General features: G+C 65.0%; 1 protein-coding gene across 1 annotated transcript; it reads right to left on the bottom strand.

Annotated features, from left to right (window-relative positions):
* Positions 1–207: 207 nt before the first annotated feature.
* Positions 208–17,875, bottom strand: TRPM5 (transient receptor potential cation channel subfamily M member 5). Its single transcript, XM_052661976.1, is given in 26 exon segments — positions 208–314; positions 656–722; positions 1,041–1,113; positions 1,635–1,767; positions 1,919–2,100; positions 2,418–2,571; positions 5,055–5,229; positions 5,303–5,435; positions 5,602–5,720; positions 5,850–6,108; positions 6,221–6,313; positions 6,633–6,745; positions 9,580–9,725; positions 10,006–10,129; positions 10,236–10,376; positions 10,541–10,864; positions 11,174–11,292; positions 12,640–12,742; positions 12,984–13,175; positions 13,273–13,337; positions 14,592–14,775; positions 15,518–15,684; positions 16,714–16,894; positions 17,249–17,375; positions 17,668–17,786; positions 17,789–17,875. Coding segments are annotated over 26 exon segments (3,687 nt in total).
* Positions 17,876–24,544: the final 6,669 nt, after the last annotated feature.

Genomic DNA, 24,544 nt, shown 5'->3' with positions numbered 1-24,544 from the left:
CGGGGGCCCGTGACACGCACTGCTGCACTCCCAGGCCTGCGGAGGTGCTGGGCAGGGCGAGGGCGGTGCATCCCACCTGGGGGGGGCTTGACTGGTGGTGGGGTGTGCCGGCATCTCCACGAGGCCCAGGACGACTAGCCGAGGGCCGTGCCCTCCAGGCCTGGGCTCCTGGGAATGCAGGGCTCCCTGCGCTCATGTCCAAGTGGCTCAGGGGTTGGAGGGTGGCTGGCCAGCCTCTGGGCACTCCCTGCTACCCAGGGCTCCTCCGTGGTCAGCAGAGGCTTGTGGGTTCCCGGCGCTGGAGTTCCGAGAGTCTGGGGGGGAAGGAAGACCCCTTTACAGCTGCTGGGCACCCAGTGGGGCAGCCCTGGATAGAGCTGGCCCTGGGCAGGGTGGGTGGGGAAAGCAGCCAGTGGGGCCCATGAACCATGCCCCAGTTGAGTCGGTGGGTCCCCACAGAGGGTCACACCCACCCTAAAGACCATGGCCAGCCAAGGACCATCCAAAACCTGGGCCTGTCTTCTCCCAGGACAGGTGGAAAGCGGAGGCCTAAGGTGAGGCAGAGGACACAGCCCCTAGGCCTGCAGGCTGGCAGAGGGTTGCCCGTGCCCACCCGCCCCCCGAGTGCCCAGGGCATGGGGGCCATCACACTCACTCCAGTAGGCGCTGCCACGGGCCAGTGACTCAGACACGGAGGAGAGGAGCGCCGCGCAGTAGCCGACCTGGAAGAGGGAAGGCTGGGGGCTCCGGGGCCGAGCCCGCATCCACCCCCCCGGCCCTGCCAGCCAGCTGCCCCCAACCCCGCTCTGGCGGCTGTCACTCGAGGAGAGGGAGGAAGAGGCTCCAGTGTGTGTGTGAGGAGTGGACGGGGAGGGGTCTTCAGCACAGGACCCCCAGGGAGCGGCAGGGTCTCCTCCCGGAGGGGCAGGCAGGAGTTCCGAAGCCCCAGGCCCTCTCCACCCTGCCCCTGCCCTGACTGCACGCCCACCTGCCAGGCCCTGCCCAGGGAGAAGGGCACCCTGGTCCGCCCGCCCACCCACCTGAGACTCCAGATGCCTGACGCGCCTCTCCTGTTCCCTCAGGCCCTCGAGGTACTTGGCTACGACGTCCACCCTGTGGCGGGAGCGGGGAGGCAGCAGGCTGCTGAAGGCCAGTGCCCCACACCAGGGGCCTTCCCATCACCCTGCCCTGATGCCCAGGCCCTTCAGGTGTGTTTGGGGGTCACTGAGCCTCTGTGGGCGCCTGAGTTCAGGGTTCTCCGGCCCTTTGGGCGTGGTGGGAGGGTGGTCAGGGCTGTCCCCACCCGCAGGCAGGACCAGGCATGTGGGTGTGAGGTTCACCCCAGAGCAGGAGGAACCCCATGAGTACTGGCACCAACCCTCAAGTGTAGGGCAGGCCTGACCCAGCAGAGCCCAGTCCAGGGTGAGAGGCTGTTTGTTAGAACCGGGCCACGTCCCTACCCAGCCCAGACCCAGTGACATGAGGGGCCACGCCAACCTTAAGGCAGCCTGCCACCCCCAGAGATCTCCCAGCCGCCCTGAGCTGGCCCTCCACCAGCGCCCCCACCACCTCCCGGCCCTGCAGGGAGGGTGCTGGCCCTCGCGGGCAGCTCTGTGGGCTCGGCGCCCCCACACCTGTGTGCCGCCTTCCGCAGCAGCTCCTCCTGGCCCTCCTTCCGGCGCTTCTCCAGCTCGCTCAGGAAGTTCTCCTTCTGCACCGCCTCCCAGGTGACCACCTTCTGGTCCAGTGGCTCTGGCAGGTCCCTCTCTGTGGAGCCGGGCAGCCTCAGGGCAGGGCCCAGGCCTGGAGGCCCCACGGTGGGCAGGCCCTTGGGGCTGCTGCAGAGGGGGCTGGAGCCCGCTGCCCCCTGGCCCCGCCCAGGGCCCCTCCGTCCGTGAGGTTCTGGCAGGAGCCTCACCCAGGCGTGCCCGCTTCTGCGGGGTCCCCCTCTGCAGGAGCCTCTTGAGCACCAGGCTCAGGTGGCTGAGGAGGATGAATGGGGGTGCCAGCGCGGGGCGCTCATGGTACTCCACGATGAGGTGGAAGCGCTGGAACTTCCAGAAGGCGTCCGCGTTGCCCTGCACCACCTGGAACGTGTAGCTGCGGGCGACCGGGGGCGGCGTGGGCACGTGGCCCTAATCCCCGCCCCACCCCCAGGGTCTCCCACCACCCCTCTGCTGCAGCCTGGCAGACCCGGGCACCCGCCCGCACACACCTGCCGGGCCTGCGCCACCTCCTCGGTGCCCTGAGCGCCAGAGGGGAGCCCCAGCTCTGGGGTGACACCCCTTATCCAAGCCCCTCCTGAGGGCAGAGAGGCGACTGCCCCCTGCGGGCTGGAGGGCTGGGCAGGTCTGGGCCAGGGAGACCAGAACCAAGGCCCCCCCAGAATGGACAGAGCCAGGCGGCAGGGCAGCCACCTGAACATGGCGATGAGCAGGTTCATGAGCAGCACGTTGGTGACCAGCAGGAAGGTGACCAGCAGGAGGATGACCACCCAGTTGGCGTAGAGGTTGGGGCAGGAGGGCGAGCCTTCCGGCAGCCGCGGGTGCAGGGAGCAGTTCACGCGGGCTTCTGCAAGGGCCGGGCGCGGGGGGTTGGGGCGGGCCCGAGCCGCCAGCACCCTCAGGCGTCCAGAGTCGTGTCCCTGCGGTTGAGGCCACCCGGGGCGGGGGTGCTGGGGAGGCAGCCAGTCCCCGTTCTTTCCTGGGCACAGTCTGGGCTTCGGCGCTCAGACTCCAAGTCCTGGGACAACCAGGTCCTGGGTGGTCTGCCTGGCCGTGCCAGCCCCGCGTCCCCCCGCTTCGCTGGGCTGAGGTCACAGCGGCCCACGGGCTCTGGAGGCAGAGCCCAGCCCATGTCACCCCACCCTCACCCAAAGCTCTGCTCACAGCCAGCGTGGGGGGCACTGGCCTTGGCGAGGGCATGGGGTCTCTCCTGCAGGACTTCTCAGGCCTGTGGCTCACTGCCCGCCACAGGAGTCTGAGGCGGGGCAGGTCTGCACCTTCCCAAAGGCAGAACGCCCTTGACACAGGTTACCGCAGGCTCAAGGACGAGCCGGCTCTTCGAGCCGTGTGTGTCTCCCTCACGGGATGAGCCCATCCTGAGTGAGGTACTTCGATGGGGGTTGGGGGCTCTGTGTGAGACCCCTCCCTAGCTGCCCCCGCCCTCCTGGCCTGTAGATCCGTTCTCGCCCTGGGCACCCCGAGCAGCCTGGAGAGCCTGCACGTCTGATGGAAGCAGCTCCGTGGTGACGAGGCGCCTGCATCTCCCTCGGGACTTTCAGAGGCGCCGCCAGGCCCAGCTGGGAGATGGGTGGTCCTGGGGCCCAGAGGGGGGATCTGCCCGGCTCACTTGGAGCCGGCTCCCGCGGCCTCCCAGGACCCCAGCTGGGACCGCAGGCTGAGGATGCCTTCCCTCTCGGCCTGTAAGTTAGCAAACCACCCTCTGCCCACGGGGCGGTGGGCTCCCAGGGAAGGGCTGGCCGGGGGTCCACCCTGAGACCCGGGGAGGGGGAGGGACCCTCATCAAACTGGCCCAGGCTGGCGCTGCCACAGTGGGGCTCAGCCTGGCAGCTACAGTGGTGTTGAAAACTGGACCCCTGGAAGCCTGCACCCCCTAGTCCTGCCCAGGTGACCCCGGGCTCCTAGGGACTCCAAACCATAACAGAGTTCCTCGTACCCATGCGTGGCCATCAGGGTGGGAGGGACCCGACCCCACCCCTGCCCGGTCCTGGGCGCCCACTTGTCCCGCCTCCTCCCGAGGAGGCCCGTGGGACTGGGGCAGTTGGAGGTCATGGCAGCGTCCCCCAGGCGGGGCCGCCCGGGGAGAGCAGGCAGGGGCCCATTAAACTAATGGCCTGGAAAACGGTGCCCGCGGGAGAGCACACGTGGGGGGGACTAAGAAAACAGCCCAGGAAATGAGCCCGCAAAACCCTCTAATTAGAAGGCAGCTCCCGTGACGGCACAGCCCCTCAGCCCGGAGCTCGCCGGTCTCAGTCACGTCCTCGTCCCATGGACAAATATTTACCAGGTCACGGGCGCTGACCTGCCTCATTAGCGGCTGCAGTCAGTCTCAGGGACTCTGCGCCCATGATCGCCCCGTGACACCCGCCTGAGTGAAGGACCCCCTGCCCCCGCTCCACACCCCGGGAGGGCCCAGCATGGCTGGAGCCCTGGGCCCCCACGCTGGCCCCCCTTGTTGGAGGGGCCGGTTCCCCTTCTCCTCCTCCTCAGTGAACCCCAGCCATGCCGGGGCCCACACAGGTGTTCTGGGTCCAGCTCGAGGCTCCCCGAGCAACCCCTACCCACCACTGCACTATCATAGGAAATTCTTGGAGGATTCCCTGGGGGCTCAGACGGTAAAGAGTCTGCCCTCAATGCAGGAGACCCAGGTTCCATCCCTGGGTCAGGAAGGTCCCCTGGAGAAGGAAATGGCAACCCACTCCAGTAGTCCTGCCTGGAAAATCCCATGGACGGAGGAGCCTAGCGGGCTACAGTCCATGGGCCCCAAAGAGTCGCACAACGCTGAGCAATTTCACTTTCCACCAGCCCCCACCCCCACCCCTATACAGGGGCCTCCCTGGAGACACCCCCTCAGGCAGGCCACACAAGCCAGGCAGGGTGTTGGGCTCACATGTCGGGTGGGTCCCCAGAAGCTAGGGTGCCCTCAGGAGCAGCCTTCCAGCTGAGGGCCTCCCCAGCGGGTGGGCCACATGCATACTGTCAGTGGGGACGTGCTGGGAGGGCCAGTTTGGGGCCCAGACCAGGCAATGGCCGGTGAGGGGGGCGCCCAGCCCTGTGCCCAGTGCCTGCCCACGGCCCTCTGCCCACAGCTCCATCTCTGTCTCCCGCCCAGGGCCCGAGGTTGGGGCCTCCACAGCTGGCACCTATCAGCCCGGACATGACCTGGCAGGTGTGCCGGGCCTGGGGGCTGGCCCTGGGGACTTCCAGGGTCCAGGGTCTTACAAAAGGAGTGTGCTGCTAGGGGGTCTCAGTGCTGTGACTCCCCGGGGCGGGGGCCCGCGCGGAGCCCCCCGGCCCGGGCTGAGTGCTCACCATCGATCTCGTCCAGCGGGATCTGCCCGAAGATCTGCAGGTACGGCCGGTAGAGCACGCGGCGGAAGATCCACTCCACGCGGCCGTCATGCGGGTGCAGCAGCGCCTGCGTGGCCACGCCGTAGGCCACGAGCCACACGCTCAGGAAGAAGAGGAAGAAGAAGACGTCCTTCATCTCGGGGGCGGGGGGGAGAAGGGTCAGCACCCGCCGGGCGGGGCCCGGCCTCGCCGCCCCGGCCCGGGCTCACCATCCGCTCCACGATGATGATCTTGGGGCCCAGCTGCTTGTGGACGGCGAAGATGTGAATGAGCCGGAGTGTGAACACCATGAAGTCGATGGCGAGCACCGCGCGGCCGGCCTCGAAGGCCCGGGGCAGCATCCTGGGGGGGCGGGAGGGCAGGCTGGGCGGCCGCCCATGCCCAGAGAGGGCTGGGGCTTCCTCCGGGACGCACAGCACGGGCGCCAGGCCCAGGCGGGCCCATCCTGGAGGCAGCCCTGCCCCCCAACCCCCTGGGGCTGCCCCCCCAGGCCCTGGGGCCCCCAGACCTGCAGGTGACCCCGGCGATGAACAGGAAGATGGCCACCATGTCACACTTGTTCCAGTTATCTTCCATGTAGAGCGTGAACTTCTTCACCAGGTGCGTGTCCTCATCCGTGAAGAAGCCCTGGCGGGGGCAGACGGCCCAGTGATGGCGGCCTGGGTGCCCCCTCGCGGGGCACGGCCCCTCCTGGGCCGGGCTGTGACCCGCAACCCCCTGGGCTCCGTCTGCAAGCGGGCCGGGCCCACCACTGACCTGCCGGATCTCCTCCAGCACCAGCGTGAAGACCCAGAAGTAGAGGGCGACCTCAGACCCCGACGGCCCCTGAGGAGGGGGCCAGAAGTCCACCAGCAGGACGTAGGTGAACAGGAAGAGGAAGGCAAAGTACATGACCACGTTCCCAAGGAACACAGTGACGGGCGCCCCCCAGAACTTCCTCCAGCGCGTGAGCAGGAAGGCGGCTCTCTGGCCTCGGTCACCCTCGCTCCTCAGCGCCTCGGCCAGCTCCTCTGCCCTGCGCCCGAAGGAGGCCACGGCCAATGGTAAGACGGGCACCCAGGGTCCAGAGCTCGCCCCTGCCCACGGAAGTCCAGCTCCCCACCACTGCCCCCTCTGCAGGCCCTTACCCGCTGCCCAGGCCGCAGAGCAGGCTCTTCTCTGTGTCCAGACTGTCCAGCTCTTGCAGGTCCTCTGGGCCTGTCCTTAGAGGGGCCTCCTCGCTGCGAGCACAGGAGCCCCTCAGGGTCGTGGGGAGGGCACCCGAGGCTCCCACTCGGCCCCGAGCACCCAACCAGCGCATGCACTGCAGAGGGATGCATGGAGGGGGCACGCAGAGGGGCCGGGAGCATGTGGGGCGGGGGAGGAGGCACACAGGGGCCATGAGGATGCCGGGGGGAGAGGGCACACAGGGGCCATGAGGATGTGTGGGAGGGGGCGCACAGGGGCCACGCGGATGCAGGCGGGGGTGGTGGGAGGGAGGCTGGGCTGTGTTGCCACCAGCACAGCTCTGGCAAGCGGCTGCTGCATGTGCTGACGGACCTGAAGGTGATGAGGTTGGTGTAGATGAGGGCCGGGCAGAAGAAGGCGCCGAGCAGCCGCAGGATGGAGGTGCCCGAGGCCATATCCCCCCACCAGATCTTGGTCAGGAAGGCCTGAAACAAAGGGGTGCTGTTGCCCCGACCCTCCACACCTGCCCCAGTGCCCGCAGCAGCCTGAACCCCTTCAGGGTTCAGCTAAGGCATCAGCCCTCCCAGCCTGGAGCCCCCAGAGCCTCCCTCCTGGTGGAGAAGGAACACCTTCCATGGAGGGAGGCCAGGCTCCGGGTTAGCAGTGTTGACTTTTGCTGAGACCAGAAGTGGAGAACTCAAACCCCCAAAAAGCTGTCCTCTTCATTACAGGGGACTGGAATGCAAAAGCAGGAAGTCGAGAGACACCTGGAGTAACAGGCGGATTTGCCCTTGGAGTACAGAATGAAGCAGGGCAAAGGCTCACAGAGTTTAGCCAAGAGACCCACTGGTCACAGCCAACACCCGCTTCCAACAGCACGAGAGACGACTCTACACACGGACACCACCAGATGGTCAACCTTGAAATCGACTGATTATATTCTCTGCAGCCAAAGATAGAGAAGCTCTATACAGTCAGCAAAAACAAGGCCGGGAGCTGACTGTGGCTCAGATCATGAACTCCTTATGGCCAAATTCAGACTTAAATTGAGGAAAATAGGGAAAACCGCTATACCATTCAGGTATGACCTAAATCAAACCCCTTATGATTATATAGTAGAAATGACAAATAGATTCAAGGGATTAGATCTGACAGACAGAGTGCCTAAAGAACTATGGACTGAGGTTCATGACATTGTACAGGAGGCAGGGATCAACACCATCCCCAAGGAAAAGAAATGCAGAAAGGCAAAATGGTTGTCTGAAGAGGCTTTACAAATAGCCGAGAAAAGAAGAAAAGCTAAAGGCAGAGAAGAAAAGGAAAGATATACCCATCTGAATGCAGAGTTCCAAAGAATAGCAAGGAGAGATAAGAAAGCCTTCCTCAGCAATCAATGTAAAGAAATAAAGGAAAACAATAGCATGGGAAAGACTAGAAATCTCTCCAAGAAAATTAGAGATACAAGGGAACATTTCATGCAAAGATGAACACAATAAAGGATGGACCTAACAGAGGCAGAAGATATTAAGGAGGGGTGGCAAGAATGCACAGAAGAACTGTACAAAAAATATCATCGTGACCCAGATAACCCCGGTGGTGTGATCACTCACCTAGAGCCAGACATTCTGGAACGTGAAGTCAAGTGGGCCTTAGGAAGCATGACTATGAACAAAGCTAGTGGAGGTGATGGATTTCCAGTTGAGTTATTTCAAATCCTAAAAGATGATGCTGTGAAAATGCTTCACTCAATATGCAGCAAATCCGGAAAACTCAGCAGTGGCCACAGGACTGGAAAAGGTCAGTTTTCACTCCAATCCCAAAGAAAGGTAATGCCAAAGAATGCTCAAACTACCGCACAATTGCGCTTATCTCACACCCAGTAAAGTAATGCTCAAAACTCTCCAAGCCAGGCTTCAGCAATATGTGAACCATGAACTTCCTGATGTTCAAGCTGGTTTTAGAAAAGGCAGAGGAGCCAGAGATCAAATTGCCAACATCCGCTGGATCATGGAAAAAGCAAGAGAGTTCCAGAAAAACATCTATTTCTGCTTTATTGACTATGCCAAAGCCTTTGACTGCATGGATTACAATAAACTGTGGAAAATTCTGAAAGAGATGGAAATACCAGACCACCTGACCTGCCTCTTGAGAAACCTGTATGCAGGTCAGGAAGCAACAGTTAGAACTGGACATGGAACAACAGACTGGTTCCAAAGTGGGAAAGGAGTCCGTCAAGGCTGTGTATTGTCCCCCTGCTTATTTAAGTTACATGCAGAGTATATCACACAAAATGCAGAGCTGGAGGAAGCACAAGCTGGGATCAGTGTTGCCGGGAGAAATATCAACAACCTCAGATATGCAGATGACACCACGCTTATGGCAGAAAGTGAAGAACTAAAGAGCCTCTTGATGAAAGTGAAAGAGGAGAGTGAAAAAGTTGGCCTAAAACTCAACATTCAGAAAACTAAGATCATGGTATCAGATGCGATCAGTTCATGGCAAATAGATGGGGAAACAATGGAAACAGTGACAGACTTTATCTTTTTGGGCTCTGAAATCACTGTAGATGGTGACTGCAGCCATGAAATTAAAGGATACTTGCTCCTTGGAAGAAAAGTTATGACCAACCTAGACAGTGTATTAAAAAGCAGAGACATTACTCTGCCAACAAAGGTCCGTCTAGTCAAGGCTATGGTTTTTCCAGTAGTCATGTATGGATGTGAGAGTTGGACCATAAAGAAGGCTGAGCGCTGAAGAACTGATGCTTTTGAACTGTGGTGTTGAAGACTCTTGAGAGTCCCTCGGGTTGCAAGGAGATCCAACCAATCAATCCTAAAAGAAATCAGTCCTGAATATTCATTGGAAGTACTGATGTTGAAACTGAAACGTCAATACTTTGGCCACCTGATGCGAAGAACCAACTCATTGGAAAAGACCCTCATGCTGGGAAGATTGAAGGCAGGAGGAGAGGGGGACGACAGAGGATGAGATGGTTGGATGGCATCAGTGACTCAATGGACATGAATTTGAGTAAGCTCCGGGAGTTGGTGATCGACAGAGAAGCCTGGCGTGCTGCGGTCCGTGGGGTCGCAAAGAATCGGAAACGACTGAGCGACTGAACTGAACTGAGAGGTGGAGAAAGGGCTGGACTTGGGGCTAGTGGGGAGAGTGGCCAGCAGAGGGAGTCAGGTGGGCGGCTTCCAGGAATGGACCTGCCCACCCCGATGGCCTGGACACTGGCCAGGTGAGGGCCTGAGGGAGCTGGCTGGGGCACCTGCTCTCTGCCCAGGCCACACCCACAGCATGCCCCGGGGCTCACCTGCACCCCGTCATGGGCAAAGAAGGCCTTGGTGTCGGCCTCGGTGGCCAGGTGCAGGCAGGTGGTTCTGTTCCAGCAGCGGTTCCGCCGCACCAGCAGGGCGAAGGCGCGTTCCTCGCTGTGGCGGTAACACTGGGAGAAGAGGTCTGCGGGGGCGGCCGCTGGCGTGACGCCCAGGCCCGACCGCCGGGCGCCTCCCCCGCAGAGCTGGACCCGCAGGACGGGCTGTGTGCCTGCGCCCACCTTCCCGGGGGCTGCAAGAGACGCCCGTCCGCACCCGGCCTTCCCATCGGGACATGGGGGCCTCCCCGTCGGGACGTGGGGGCGTCCCTCTCCCCGAGTGTCCCCACTGGGCCGGCCCGAGACATGGGGCTTTGTCCTCATCGGGCACCCAGCCCCCGCCCCGGTGCCCACCCCCGTGCTCACCCAGGGCCAGCTGCTCGTACTTGGCCTCCCTCAGAGTCCGGCCCACCTCGGCCTCCGTCTCCAGGTGGGACATCTCTTTGAGTATCTTGCAGGCGGCCAGAGCTGCAGCCACCCCCTCCTGGCCCTGGGAGGCCGGGCCTAAGTGTGCAGCCACCTCCCAGCCTCCACAGGCCTCTCCCAGCGTCCTCCCAGCCCCCTGGGACCCCCAGCCCCCCTCCCACCCTCCGCACCATGGCCCAGAAGTAGGTGGCCATCTCGTGGCGGTTCTGCAGCACCGCCCACAGAAACAGGTCCCTCCAGGGGTCCTCGCTCCTCTGGTTCAAGTCCAGAAGCCCCTTCTGGCCCGAGTTCCTCCGGGCCGGGCCCCGCTCCTGGAGGGCAGGGGTGTCAGCCTGTGGCCACGGCCCTGCACGCACTCACGCACCGCCCCCCCGACCCCCCGCACACCCCCACCCGCCCCACTCACCGCCCCCCGCCCGCACTCACGCCCCCCCCCCCCCCCCCGCCGCATTCGCCACCCCCCGCCTGCACTCACCGCCTGGTAGAGCCCACGGCAGGCGTCGTGCAGGAAGTCCTTGAGCACTCGTGACACCTCGTGCAGGGAGAAGGCGGGCGGCCCGGCGGGCGGCTCCCGGGCCTGCTGGGCACCCAGCCCGGCCAGCGTCAGCCGGCCCTCCTCGTGCTTGCGCTGCAGCAGGTCGAAGAGCAGGCTCTTGGGGGCCACGGAGCGGTAGAGCTGCTGCAGCCTCCCGTACGTCAGGAAGTCCGCCACGTCCGCACCGTTGTCCACGAAGAGGCGCACGAACTCCGGCTTGTTGCTCACCAGCGCATCCATCATCACCTCCTCCAGGTCACTGGACTGGGGCGCCGGGTGGAGGGTGAGAGGGAGCCCGTGGAGAAGGGAGCCCACGGGAGGGGCGTGGGGACCCTCCGCAAGACCCCCAGCTCCTGGGTGCCCCGCCTTGCCTGTCCCTCTGCATGGAGGCAGCCTGCGCCCACTGACGTTTAGCCCATCCTGCCTGGGATGCCGACGACTGAGGCCCAACGGGAGGTGCCCTGGCCTGCCTGGCTCCCCTGGCAACAGCCAGGCCAGGCTGGTCCTGGACACCACCTGCCCCCAGCCCCTCGTCAGGGTCCCCGCCCGGTGCCGGCCAGAGCCAGGAGCCACCTTCCACTCCACATCCCCGTTGAAGATCTCGCTCTTGGCGATGTCCACGCGGTCCCAGGCCACGGCCAGCTTCAGTTCGTCCAGGTAGTCCTGCGCCTCCTGGCTGTGGCTCTTGCAGGCTGCGGGCAGGGAAGGCGGAGTGGGTGAAGGGGAGCCCAGGCGTCGGCAGAGCCAATGGGCACAGGGTCCCTCAAGGTGGGCCTCCTAGATGTGTGGCCGTGGAAACAATGCCCTGGTTCCCTCCCCGCCCTCTGAGTACTGGCAAGGAGCCACAAGACTCCACCCACCCCACTGCTGGGAGCTCCAGGACCCCAAGGGGACCCTAGGGCTGGGTGGAATAGTGGGGAGCAGGCATCTGTCTGGAGGAGCCTTCCCTTCCTCAAGGGTGCCCCCTGCCCCACAGAGCCCCTTCCTGTCTGTGTCCCCTGCCAGCGGTCAGCCCTGCAACAGGTGTTTACGTTCAATGAGAAACACACTGAGGGACAGCCAGGAAGTGGAGGCCACCCGAATGTCCCTCCACAGGGGGACAGGGAAACAAAATGCGGACTGTCGCTGTCCTGAAGGGCCGGCGCCCCTATACCGGCTACAGTGCCTTGAACGACCGCCCAGAGCATCGTGCTCCGAGAAGAACTCCCAAGGCTACAGGGTGTGGGCCCATGTCCAGGAAGTGCCCCCAGCAGGCAGATCCATAGACACGCAGGCTTGTGGTCGCCAAAGGCTAGGGGGAGCAGGGGCCTAGTGGGTCTTCTGGGTGGTGGACATGCTCGGGAGCTACAGTAGGCGTGGCCCACCTTGAAAAAGCACTGAAACCCTTGAATTAACCGAACACTGTAGTTTTCTAAGGACTTCCCTGGTGGTCCAGAGGTTAAGCATCCGCCCACCAATGCAGGGGGACACAGGCTCACTCCCTGCTCTGGGAGGTTCCCCCGTGCCACGGTGCTGCGAAACCCACGCAGCACCACCACTGAGGCCCGGGCGCCTTGGGGCCCGTGTCCGTGACGAGAGGGATCTCCATGGTGAGAGCCCGCACACCGCAACCAGGGCAAAGCCCGAGTGCAGCGAGAGAGACCAAGCGCGGCCAAGACTAAATAAGTAAAAATTAGGGATGAATGATTAAATAGTTAAACAAATTTGTGATAAAATACAGCTAACGTAAAACCTCCAGAGACAGAGCCTCTTGTGGACTTGCACGTCATCATCGTGTGGAGGCCCTGGAATGCTCTGTGTTCCTCCAGTCTGGTCACACGTGCTGCCGCCCAAGTGAGCAGCGGCTGTGCGCACGCTCAAACGCTTGCACACGGCCACGCGCGCTGGCACTCACAGCATCGCAGCAGAGGGCCGCCACCCCGGGCGCAGGCTCCTGGAGGCCGAGAGCCCGGGGTGGGGGCTGCCCTCGCCGGGCTGGCCGGCCGCCTGCCCCGCCCAGCGCCTCCCGCAGGGCCCCGGCAGCCGCGGCCCGGCCTCACCTTTCACCAGCGCCTTGAGGATGACTGTGTCCAGCTCCTCGGAGCCCTCCTGCTCGAAGTCGTGTACGGTGAGCAGGTGCCGGTGGGCCACGATGGTCTGTAGCTGGGACCCCAGGATAAAGGCCCGGAGGTGACCCCGTGGCCCCCAGCCAGAATGCCAGCCCGCCGTCCCTCGGGCCCAGGGCAGCCCCACCCTCAGAGCCAGGCGTCCCCACTCCACAAGGGCCTGAAGCGGGAGCCAGCCCAGGGGTTTTGCAGCCAGCAGGGCTGGGGATGGACACACAGTCCAGGGGCTGGGGTCTAGGGCAGGGCCAGCACGTGGTCCTCTCTCCGGCGGCTCATACCAGCCCGGTCCAGCGCACGACGTCCTCCCTGGAGACGTGCTCACTGGGGAACTTCTCCCTAAACTGCTTCTCGGCCACCTGGGGCGCCAGGACCTGGGGCTGGTTCACGAGGGCAGCAAGCACGTCTGCGATGCCCCCCGAGCCCGCCAGGATCAGCCACGGGGCGGCGTGCTCCACGGCCCTGGAAATCCTCTGAGGCAGGCGGAGGGGGCACAGTGGGCCCGATCAGCACCGGGCGCCATCCCGGCCCCGGCTGGGGCGCCCCGTGGGAAACCCCCGCCTGCCCTACCTCCAGGGTGCTGGGGTCCCCGTTGACCAGCAGGCAGAGGACAGGGATCTCGATGCTGCTGGCTCCTGCGGGCAGATGGAGCACAGCGTCCACCCAGGTGCCCGGGTGAGCAGAGGGCCCGGAGGCCTCCTGTGGGGTAGCCCCCCGGGCCTCAGACCACCAGCCTGCGGCGTTTCTGGGCACACTCCAGGCAAGAGGCTTTTTCTCCAGAGGGGCTCCCAGCTGTCCTGTCACCCGGGACAAGAATGCCAGGCCCACACCCCACTCTCCAGTGTGGTCGCTTCGTGGCTGTTTAAATGTCAAGTCGAACATTGGGTCCCTGGCCACGCCAACCACGTTCCAAAGGCGGGCATCTCTCCCCGGCCAGGGCAGGAAGCTCCACTGACCCCTTGCCAGGCCATCTGAGGGCCCCAGAGCACCTCAGGGTGGTGAAGGAGGAGGGGCGTGGGTCAGTCACTTACCCCCAGAAAACCAGCTGTGAGACTTCTAAATGTGCAGCCCCAGAAGCCCGGACCTGCCGGGTGGGCTGTGTGGGGAAAGCTTGGCAAGCTGCCCGGAGGAGGCAGAACAGACTGGACGGCCCCCGGCCCAGAGAGCGGCCCCTCTAACTCCCAAGGCGCCTGCCGAGCGGGAAGGGTACTGGGCAGAGAGGGTGTGAGCCTCCCGGCTTCAGCAGCCCGGGCCAGTCCTGCGTCCTCAAGGTGAGGGTTAAAGGGCTGAGGTTGCGTTTTCACTAGAGTGCTCAGTTGGCAGACACACACTCTGCTTATAAATATTGCCAGCGATCCCACGTATATTGTGATTGTTTGTAAATGTTAGTTATAAATACACGGGCTTTGGCAAATCCCGCTTTCAGACCCGCCCTGGCCACGCTGGAGCCCGCTCCTCGGGCAGCACTGCCCCCTGCAGGCAGTGAACCGCCGGCGGTGGAGGGAGACAGGCGCCTGGAAACTCACAAGTCTCACTTTCCTGGTAGAGCCTGGAGCCCCCAGCCGGGCCTCTGGTCGGGGTGGGGTGGGGGTGGGGGGCACTGGCAGCACTCTGCTGCTTGGAGGAAATGCTCCCTCCTGGCAGGGACTCCCCAAAGCCCTGCCCCCCATTACCCTGGCCAGCAGCCCCCTCACCCGGGACCCCCCAGTGGCCCAGGTCTCAACACTCTGGCAGTTTGGTGCCTGGAATGCCCGTCCCGGCCCAAGCTGGTGGTCATTCAGCCCTGTCCACCCCTGCGACCCCCCACCACGGTGTTCCCGGCAGCCCCCGCTCCTGTGGACCGCCCCCACCCCTCCCCTGCAGGCAGCCCCGCCCCCGGGCAGCCTCACCCCCGTAACCCGTCCTCTGCTCCGAGATATACTTCTCCAGCCGCAGCCGCAGCTCCGTGGGCCCGTCGCCCTCCCCGGGGGCCCCCGGCTCCACCAGGATGAAGTGGGAGTGATTGTTGTCCAGGGGGCAGAAGGGGCCCTGGCCGCCTCCGTTGTCCAAGGGATAGTGCACGGGGCCGGCCCCCTAGGCACACACACCGTGAGGCCCAGGCGCGGCCTGCTCCCCCAGATGGAGGGAGGGCCGCTGCTGCTGTGGGGGGCGCCCAGGGAGGGTACCCTCCAGACAGAACCCCACATGCTGGGTGGAGGGGGGCTCCACTCACAGGGCTGCCTGGCCTTCTGGGGACCTGCCTCAGGCCCCCGTCTGGGTGGGGCGGAGGACACCAGCCAGCCCCAGGTCACAGAGCTTGCGGGGTGGTGGCCGGGCCGGGCGTTTGGGCGCTGGTCTGGGTGGGGTCTTCGGAAACCAGGTGCCCACTCCAGGCCTGTGCCGGCTGGGAGCCTGGCAGCCCCCTCCCCACTCGGGTCCTGGGAGATGCTGCCTTCTGCTGGCCTCTCACTGGGCAGGAGGCCTCTGGATCCCCTCTCCCCTTCCTTCATCTCCCTCCCTTTGCCTCCCTCCCCCGCCACCAGCTCTGGGTCCAGCGCCCCCCACCCTGTGGCGCCAGAGCACCACCTCTGTCCCTTAGAGCAGCCTCATTCCCTCCCAGGCCTGTGAGCGCCGCCCCCGCCCCCCCAACCACCGAGGTTAGGGCTCGTCTGTCCACTGCTGCCCTGGCAGGTGGGGGCTCAGTCACAGATGGTGTAGTGTGGTCAGCCTGTGAGATGGCCCTAGAGGCCTCTGTCAGGCGCGTCCTCCAGCCCCGATCTCTGGGGGCACCCCCATCCCGCTCTGTCCCACGGCCCGCCCAGAGCCCGGTGCCCACCTGGGCGTGGTCCAGGAGCCGGCGGTGCAGCACGCGGCCCAGCGAGGCGATGCCAATGGCCACCACGCGAGCCTTGGTGGATGTGCTGGCTAGGGAGTGGTCGCGCACAGCCTGCCCGACGTAGCGGGCGAGACCCACTCGGAGCGCGCTGGTCAGGATCCAGGCTCCTGTGGGCACGGGTCCCTGAGCACAGGGGCCTCCCCAGGCACCCTCTAGGACCAAGGTCAGGGTTAGGGCTGGAGGCAGGCCCCACTGCCCTCTGGACAGAGACTCTGACCCCAGTCTGTGCTGGCCCAGAGCCCAGGATGTCCTTCTAGCACACGCAGCCCTTGGCCCGACAGTCAGCAGGGCCTCTGTCTCTTCTGCAGCCGTTTCTGGGGTGGAGGAGGGCAGAAAGCCCCCTCCCTGACTGGGCTTTCTGAAGGCCCAGCCCCTGAAATCAAAGTCCTGGAGTTTAATTCTGACCCCAGAGACCAGCTGGCCAGTGTGCTGTCCCAATAGCTGGGGTCGGGGAGGCCTGGCTGTGGGCAGCAGGCTGTGGGGGCTGCAGCCTTCCTGGGTCTCCCACTGAGGCCTGTTGGCCCCACACTTGGCCCGGCTCTCCTGGGGGAGGCTCTGAGCCTGGAGACCTTCAGTCCCTTGGCCGTGTACCCCAGAGCGGCTCCCACTGCCGCGCAGTGCCGCGGAGGGAGGGCGACCATGGGGATGGCGGCTGAGGGCCAGCGTGGGGCCTCTCAGGTATTCTGACCTGCCTGCCCCCTGACCCGCCTGTGCCCTGACCTGCGCCCTGACCCGCCTGCCCCCTGACCCACCTGCGCCCTGACCCGCTCGCACCCTGACCCGCCTGCCCCTTGACCTGCCTGCGCCCTGACCTGCGCCCTGACCCGCCTGCCCCCTGACCCGCCTGCGCCCTGACCTGCCTGCGCCCTGAGCCGCCTCCCCCCTGACCCACCTGTGCCCTGACCCACCCGTGCCCTAAGCCACCTGCCCCTTGACCCACCTGCACTGTGACCCACCCACGCCCTGAGCCACCTGCCCCTTGACCCGCCTGCGCCGTGACCTGCCTGCGCCCTGAGCCGCCTGTCCCCTAACCTGCGCCCTGACCCGCCTGCCCCCTGACCTGTACCCTGACCCGCCTGTGCCCTGACCCAGCTGCCCCCTGACCTGTGCCCTGACCCTCTTGCCCCCTGACCCACCTGTGCTCTGAGCCGCCTTCACCAGCCCCTTGCGTAGCACATCTCGCAGCCACGGCTTCATCGCGAAGGGCCTCTCCTCGCCCACCAGCGACACCACTAGGTTGGGGGCCGGCAGGTGCCACTCGGCCAGCAGGAGGTCGAAGAGCACAGATGGGGCTACGCTGCTGGGCACCCTCACGAACTGCAGGGTGGGAGCAGGGGGGCAGGGCGAGGGGCGCTAGGCACAGGGGTGGGCTGGGCTCCAGAGGGTGGGGGCAGGGCCACAGCTGAAGGCCAGGGCTCCCCAGGCCATCTGGACCCACTGGGCGACTTGTGAGCAGCCAGGGCTGGCTGGAGGAGGAGCCTGGACCTGCCATGTGTTGGGGTAGGAGGCAAAAGCCAGAGGGGGCTGCCAGCTGTAGAGTTCCGCCTTCCTGGGGGCTCCAAACAGACCCCTTATGAGAGAGTGGCCCAGAGGAGATGGGCGCCCCGGGCCCAGGGCCCAGGGTAGCACAGAGGGTGGTGCCGCCAGTCCCCAGGTGGGGGCAGCTCTCACCTTGCCTCGCTTCTTCCCAGACCCTCCGAAGACGATCTCACCCCGGCCCAGGCTCGGCCGCCGTGTGTCTCCAGCACCCCCGGGGCTGCCAGGACGGGTGCCCCCGGCATCCTGCATGGGGTCCTGTCTGCAGGGACAGAGCCCACCCTGAGGGCACGCGAGGTGAGCCCCAGCCCACCTCCTGATGGAGGCCCCGCCGCCTTCGCAGGGAAGCCTGGGTGCAGGCAGAAAGGGGGTCACCTGCCCCAGCGCCCTTTCCTGCAGTCCCCAACCCTGACCGTGACCCCAGCCCTCCTGTAGCCCCTCGGTCTCTGCCTGCCCCCCATCTGCATTGCTCTCTTCAAGCTGCCAGAGCTCCCTGCCCCAGGCCAGGATGGAAGCTCCTCCCGGCTCCCTCCCCACCCTGCACTTCTACTCACCCTCCCGCAGCACCACGAGCCAGCCTGTCTGTTGCCACTTCTGCTGAGCCTTTGGCAGGGGGTGTCCTGGAAACCCCGAAAGGCAGTGGGAATCTTGCAGCCTGCCCTATACCCCACCATATACCACAGCCCTGCCAACCCAGGACAGGCATGGCACCCTGGGCGCCGGCTGCCGGGCAGAGAGGGGGCGGCAGGCAAACAGGTGCATGAAGCTCAGGTGAGGAGGGACGGGGCCTCCTCCTTAACCCCCAGCACCTCCCAGAGACCTGCCCACCGAGTCCTCACTCCAGCCCAGCACTGCCCACGTGCCTGGAGGGGTCCCAGGAACGGCCAAGGGACAGGATCTGGGTCCCATCAACCCGCCTGATGGCAAACGCCCCTGTGCCTCCTGGACCCACCTCAGACCAGCCACCCAGCTCCCCACCCCCTAGCCATGGCCAGCATGGCCCCTCGCAACCTGCTGTTTCCAGCAGCCTCCTCTGCAGACCCATGGGGAGAGCACCCCGCCCCCTGCCCCGGCCCTCCTATGTCCACAGAAGGAGCAGAGCCGATGGGACCCCAGGTCCCGGCAGACCCAAGAGGCCCTGCCCTACCAGGCCCTCCCTGGGAAGCTCCAGCTCCACGGCCGCCCCGTCCACTGCCATCCCCTGGGAGGTGCCCTGGGCAGGGCCCAGCCAGGATGGGCCCGCTGTGAAAGGAGAGTGACTCCCTCGGTTCTCGGGGCCAGGCCAGCCCTTTGATTCTTAGAGAGGGCCACCTGTGCACACAGGCGGGGCCGGCAGGCGTGGGCAGGGCCCCTGCAGGCCAGCACGGGCCCACCACCGCATCCACCAAAGTGACGCGTCCCCCAAAGCTACGCGTCCACGCCCTCGCTCCTGGGGCCTGTGAATGCGCTTGTTGTGGAAGTAAGCCCTTTGCGGATGTGATCAGGGAGAGGGGCTCATCGGGATGGGCTCTGACCCACTGACCAAGTAGCCTTAGAAGGAGGGGAAGAAGCTGAGTGAGGATGGACACCGAGGCTGCAGGGATGCGGCCAAGGCTGGGGGCGCCGGGCCCAGCAGTGGGAAGAGCAGGGCGGACGCTCCCCTGGCCCTGCGGGGAGAGCGGTCCGCGCCGCGGTGGGTTCCGGCCTCCAAGCAGAGACTCGCCTCCCCTTGTCCTCCGCCCCCTGTGGGACCTTGGCACGGCTGCCAGGGCACTCCCAGAGCCCGGGTGTTGCCCTCCACACCCAGGCCCCGTCCCCACACACAGCCTCCAGGATGGAAGATCGTTAATCACCGGCTTGGAAAGGCCGTATTCAAATTCCCACCTTCCCAGCTCTGGGAGAGGGTGGGGGAGGATTTGCATCCACGCCCCCCTCCACACCCCCCCCCCCCCCGGCCCCCCACGCTGGGCGCCCGCTGCTGGGACACACGCAGAGAGTGGGGGGGCCTGCATGTGACCGCAGAGCCGGGGTAGGGGCAAGGGGGGCTAGGCCTGGCCCGGGCTCGGGCACCTCCTTGGCCCTGCTACCCTTGGGGTTATAACTGCTGGAGGGTCCCAGGGCGCCCTAACGAATGACCACCTGCTGGGCGTCTTAAAGCGACAGGAGGCTCTGGAGGCCAGAAACCCCAAATCAAGGCGCACAGGGCCTCACTCTCAGCAGGCTCTAGGGCAGGGTCCTTCTCACCCCGTCCAGCTCTGGGGGCTCCGGCGTCCCTCCAGTCTCTGCCTATATCTCCCCGTCTCCTTATAAGGGCACCGGTCACTGCTCGAGGGGCCGCCCCCCTCCCTATGACCTCACCATCACTCAGTGCTTCTGCAAAGACCCTCTTTCCAAGCATTCTGAGATTCAGGGTGGACGTGAACTTGGGGGATGCTCTTCAACCACAGAGTGCAGGCAGTGACGTGGGGACCCTTCCCACCATTCGGCGGGGACAGGGCAGGGCTTGTGGGGGTGGCCTCCCTCCCCACCGCTGGATGCGCCCTGGCCTGGTGTGTGGGGGCCCTGGGCAGCACTGGAGTGCTCACGGTCCGTGAGCCCCAGGCTTGCTCCCTCAGAGGCGGGGGGGCCTGGGGCTGGCCTCTGTCTCAGGAGGGGTGCTGTGGTGCTGTCCCGCCAGCCCACGCTGCCCTTTCCTTGCTGAGAGGCAGGTGGTCCGAAGCCCCAGTTTTGCCTTCCCTGGGGCCACCACCTGACCCCTCACCCCACACCCCTCACCCCCAACCCCGAAGCCTGGTCCCTGGCCTCTGGCTTCCCAGCCCAGGGGCTGAGGGGCACTGGGCCCTGTGCTGAGTGCTGGGGGTCACTGAGCATGGTGGGGGTGGCCCTAAGTACCAGGGCGGGGGGCAGCACTGAGCGCTGGGGGTGGGAGGGGCTCCAGGCAAATGGGGCCGGAGCGGGAAGGACATGCAAACAGCGGATTTGCATGAGCAGGTGTCCGGCTCGAGGCCCCTGTTCCTGGAGGGGGCGGGGGAGGCCCGGCGCCCGGGGGTCCTGAGTCATCCCCGCTGGAATCCCACCCCCCACCCCCGACAGGCAGAACAGAATGGAGGCTAGCTCTTCAGCTCCGGCAGCGGAGGTGCTGGGGCTCGTGCTCGGAGCGGGCAGAGGGGCAGACGGCCACGCCTGGCCAGGGGTCTCTGGAAGCAGCCCCAGTGCCGTGGACCTGGGCAGCCAGGCCCCAGGGGTCCCAGCCCGGGCCCTCCCAGGGCCATGTCACGGGGGCCAGCCCCTCACCACTCGGGCCTGCCCCTCCCTCCTGAGATGGTAGAATGTGGTGACCAGGAGTGGGTGCCCAGGGGTCCCACACTCTGCAGCCAGCACTCAGCCCCCAACCAGATGGGCCCCGGCTATGAGTGCCAGCTCCCTGCGTCTGGCCCCCAGGGCCCCGGGGCTGCTCCTCTGGACCAGACCCTCTGCAGGCTCCTTCCCAGACACCCCGCCTTACCCACGGAGGGACCATCCGTCTGCAGCCCCAGGAAGGCAGGACTCATTCCAGGGTCCAGGGGAGAAACCGAGGCATGGGGCAGGGAGTGACCGGGTTGCAGGGCACGCCTCCTCCCCCCGGGGGCTGGCAGCCTGGCTCCTACCTGCCTGGTTTCTCCCTGAGGCCCGGACGTGTGACTGCCGGCCGAGGGATGGGTGGAGGGGCCCACAGCCGGCCCGCCTGCCCCTCCCTGCCCTCCACGCCTGGCACTTGGGCAGCCAATGCTGTGAGCAGAGCTGGGCGCCACCTGATCCCGGCCCGGCCCAGCCCACAGGGCTGCTCTGGCCAAGCCACCGGGCACAAGGGCCAGCCGTCCCTCTCTGATGGGCCCAGGGACCCCTTGGGCAGCACCAGTCTCCTGGTGTCGAGAGGCGGTCCCGTGGGGGTTGGCAGCGTCGCCCCTCCTGTGTCTCTGCTTCCTCCATTTCTCCAGCAGGTGGAAGTGGCTGTTCCCAGAGGGTACAGCCCAGCCATCCCTGGAGGGGGCAGAGACTGTCCCCTCCCTTCCTGGGTCCCGCCAAGCAGAGAGGTGTCAGCCCCCCAGGAGTGCTGTCCTGGAGGGGTGGGCAGGCTGCTATCAGCGAGCAGACTTCGCACGGACACTGTCTCTCCACTGAGGAGCAGAGCAGGGAGGCCCCCGGGGCCCTGGAGCCCATGTCCTGGTTCACGCCCTGCAAATCCTTCTGTCTCTCTAACTCTGGGCGTTGGTTTCTCTGGAAAATGGGGATCCAAGCAGCTCCGCTTCTAGGGTTTGCGGTAACTCACGGGAGCAGGTGACACGTCCGTGTGCCCCTTTCCGAGACCCCAGGGGCCCCTCCTGGGACCTCTCACCCTCTGAGCTCGGGGCTGGGTGGGAGGCCGGGTCCAGGCCCAGCTCTGGGACCGCTGAAGTCCTCTCCGCTTGGGCCCATTGGCCACCAGAGGGCACCCCGGGACCGCAGGCTGAGTTGGGGCCGGTAGATGAGGCCTGGCCCGCAGAGGCCGCTGTGTCTCTGCACACGACAGCTGTCAGGGTCCGGGAGCGGCCATAATGTAGGCTGGAGCCCCCCACCCCCCGCTCCCAGGGAGGGGAGGGGCCGCCTGAGATCCCGGGCCTGAGAACCTGAGGACCAGATTCTGGGGGGAAGATGCTGACCTTGGGGTTCCTGGGCAGAGGGCCAGACCCAGCCCTGGCAAGGGGGTGGGACTGGGTCACACACCCCTGCTGGCCTGGGGCCCGGCCCCCCTGGGGGTCCTGCCAGTGTCCCGCCCAGGCGATGTGGAGGATGAGGGGGTCTCCCCAGAACTTCCGAGCCTGTGGGGCAGGAGGCACACGGTACTGCCCCTCCTCCCGCCCTCTGTTCCAGCCCTGCCCTCTACCGCTGCCCCCAGGACGCCCCTTTCTGGCCACCCCCAGCCTAGTACCAGGCTCCGCTCCTCCATGCCGGCACGTCTCCATCACTCCTATTACTTCAGCAATGACACCCAACGCGGAACCCGCCTGCCTGGCCTGCCCACTGCCCACCTCTCCGGCCACCTGGCCTCCTCCTCACAGCCTCGTCCAACCTCAGAGGCCCCCCTGTTGTCTCCCCGCACGCCCCCGACCCCGCCACACAGGCTCAGCAGCTCCCCTGGTCTTTCTCTCAGGGTCAGCTGGCATGACTTTTCAGGAGGCCTGACCCTCCGAGGGGAACTCGTGTGCTGCCTGCCTGCTTCCTGCCAGGGACTGTCGGCCACTGAGCCTCCCAGACCCAGGACCGGAGCTGCAGGGGCGATGCAGCCAGTGAGTGGACGAGGGGTTCGGGCTGGCGTTTACGCGAGCCACCGCCATGAGGGAGCCTCGGGGGCAGGGGGCTGCAGCCCTCGAGGGCTCTGCTTGGGGGGCGCCCACTGCAGGGAGATGCCAGGTGCCACCTGCGCTCACCGACATGGCTGGGGCCTCCCGAGGTGTGACTCCTGCTCTGCTTTTTCTCAGCTGCCCCCATCCTCCTGGCTCCCTACTCGGGATGGGACTGAGTTCGCTTGACCCCTCATTTGTGGGGAGACGCCTCGCCTGGCAGAGCGAGTGCCAGCTCCCAGGCCTCTGTCTGTGGGACGGCAGGTCCCACTCCGAAGCAGGCTCTCCATGGAGGTGCACTCGTCTTCTGCCCCCTGCTGAGGCCTGGGAGAGAGGGACACACACCCGCCCTGGACAGGGGGCATGCCGGCCCATTCGTGCTGGCACCGTGCAGGGCTGAATTTGCAGGAAGACTCAGCCACCTCTGCATTTAGTCTCCTGGGACAGAAGCCACAACCCAAAGAGGGGCCCCGCGTCTCCCCATCAGCCTGGGGTCCTCCCTTGTGTCTGCTTGAGGTCTGGACTCAGGCCCTTGGACAGGAAGGACCCTGCCCTGGTCCTTCATGGGGGACACCATCTCTGGTCACTCCAGGTTGGAGAGGACAGAGCAGGCTGCCGCCATCTGCCACCTCTGGGCTGACCTGCACATCTGTGGGGAAGGCTGAGACCCGGTGGGCCACGCTGTGGACGCCCCCTCCAGGCTGAGTAGCCCAGGCTCGCTCCCCACCTCACTGACGCCCATTGTCCCGGGTCTCCTGCAGCTCCCCGCCTGGGACTCAGGAGACGGGCAGGCCTACAAGAATGTCTGGGGCTCTGAGGCTGTGCCTCGAGGGTCCTCAGGCCCCTTGCCAGTACCCTCCCCACAGAGTGACCCTCAGGATCGTCCCAGCCCAGGACCCTGCATCGGGCAGGTGAAGCCTCGTCTGTGGCCCTGATCCCGGGAGCAGGACTGGGATGCGAAGGGCCGGGGGTGGCAGGGAGGCCCCGGGCCCACCCGCAGCGCCTGCAGTCACCCAGCTCCCAGCCAGGTGCCAGTCCTTTCGTGGGCCCCCGGGGGTGGGGAGCGTTAACCCATCACAGATGCAGGGAGAGGCTGGCAGGGGATGAGCGGACCCTCAGGCACAGCCCTCGGCCTGGGCTCGACCCTTCTCCCCCCGCCATTCTGTCTCTGGAGTTCTCTGGAGCTCCAGGAAGGAGCCACCCCCAGCTCACTCCCCCCTCCCCTCACTGCCTGCAGGAAGCTGCTGTGTAATACAGGGAGCTCAGCTCGCTGCTGTGTGATGACCTGGACGGGTGCAATGGGGGGCAGGTGGGAGGGAGAGTGAGGGGAGTCGTTAAGTTCCGTCCAGTCGCTCAGTCGTGTCCGATTCTGTGACCCCATGGACGGCAGCACGCCAGGCCTCCCTGTCCATCACCAACTGCCAGAGCTTGCTCAAACTCCTGTCCATTGAGTCGGTGATGCCATCCAACCATCTCATCCTCTGTCGTCCCCTTCTCTTCCATCTTCAGCCTTTCCCAGCATCAGGGTGTTTTCCAATGAGTCAGCTCTTCACATCCGGGGGCCCAAGTATTGGAGCATCAGCTTCAGCATCAGTCCTTCCAATGAATATTCAGGACTGATTTCCTTTAGGATGGACTGGTTGGATCTCCTTGCAGTCCCAGGGACTCTCAAGAGTCTTCTCCAACACCAGAGTTCAAAAGCATCAGTTCTTCGGCACTCAGCCTTCTTTATGGTCCAACTCTCACATCCATACATGACCACTGGAAAAACCATAGCTTTGACTAGACGGACCTTTGTCAGCAAAGTAGTGTCTCTTCTTTTTAATATGCTGTCTAGGTTGGTCATAGCTTTTCATCCAAGGAGCAAGGGTCTTTTAATTACATGGCTGCAGTCACCATCAGCAATGATTTCGGAGCCAAGAAAGTAAAGCCTCTCACTGTTTCCACTGTTTCCCCATCTGTTTACCATGAAGTGATGGGACCAGATGCCATGATCTTCATTTTCTGAATGTTGAGCTTTAAGCCAGCTTTTTCACTCTCCTCTTTCACTTTCATCCAGAGGCTCTTTAGTTCCTCTTCACTTTCTGCCATA

Source organism: Budorcas taxicolor, chromosome 25, assembly GCF_023091745.1.
Source record: "Budorcas taxicolor isolate Tak-1 chromosome 25, Takin1.1, whole genome shotgun sequence".
Taxonomy (NCBI): Eukaryota; Metazoa; Chordata; class Mammalia; order Artiodactyla; family Bovidae; genus Budorcas; species Budorcas taxicolor.
Note: the sequence above shows the minus strand (reverse complement) of the source record. Positions and strands in the feature narration are given on the sequence as shown.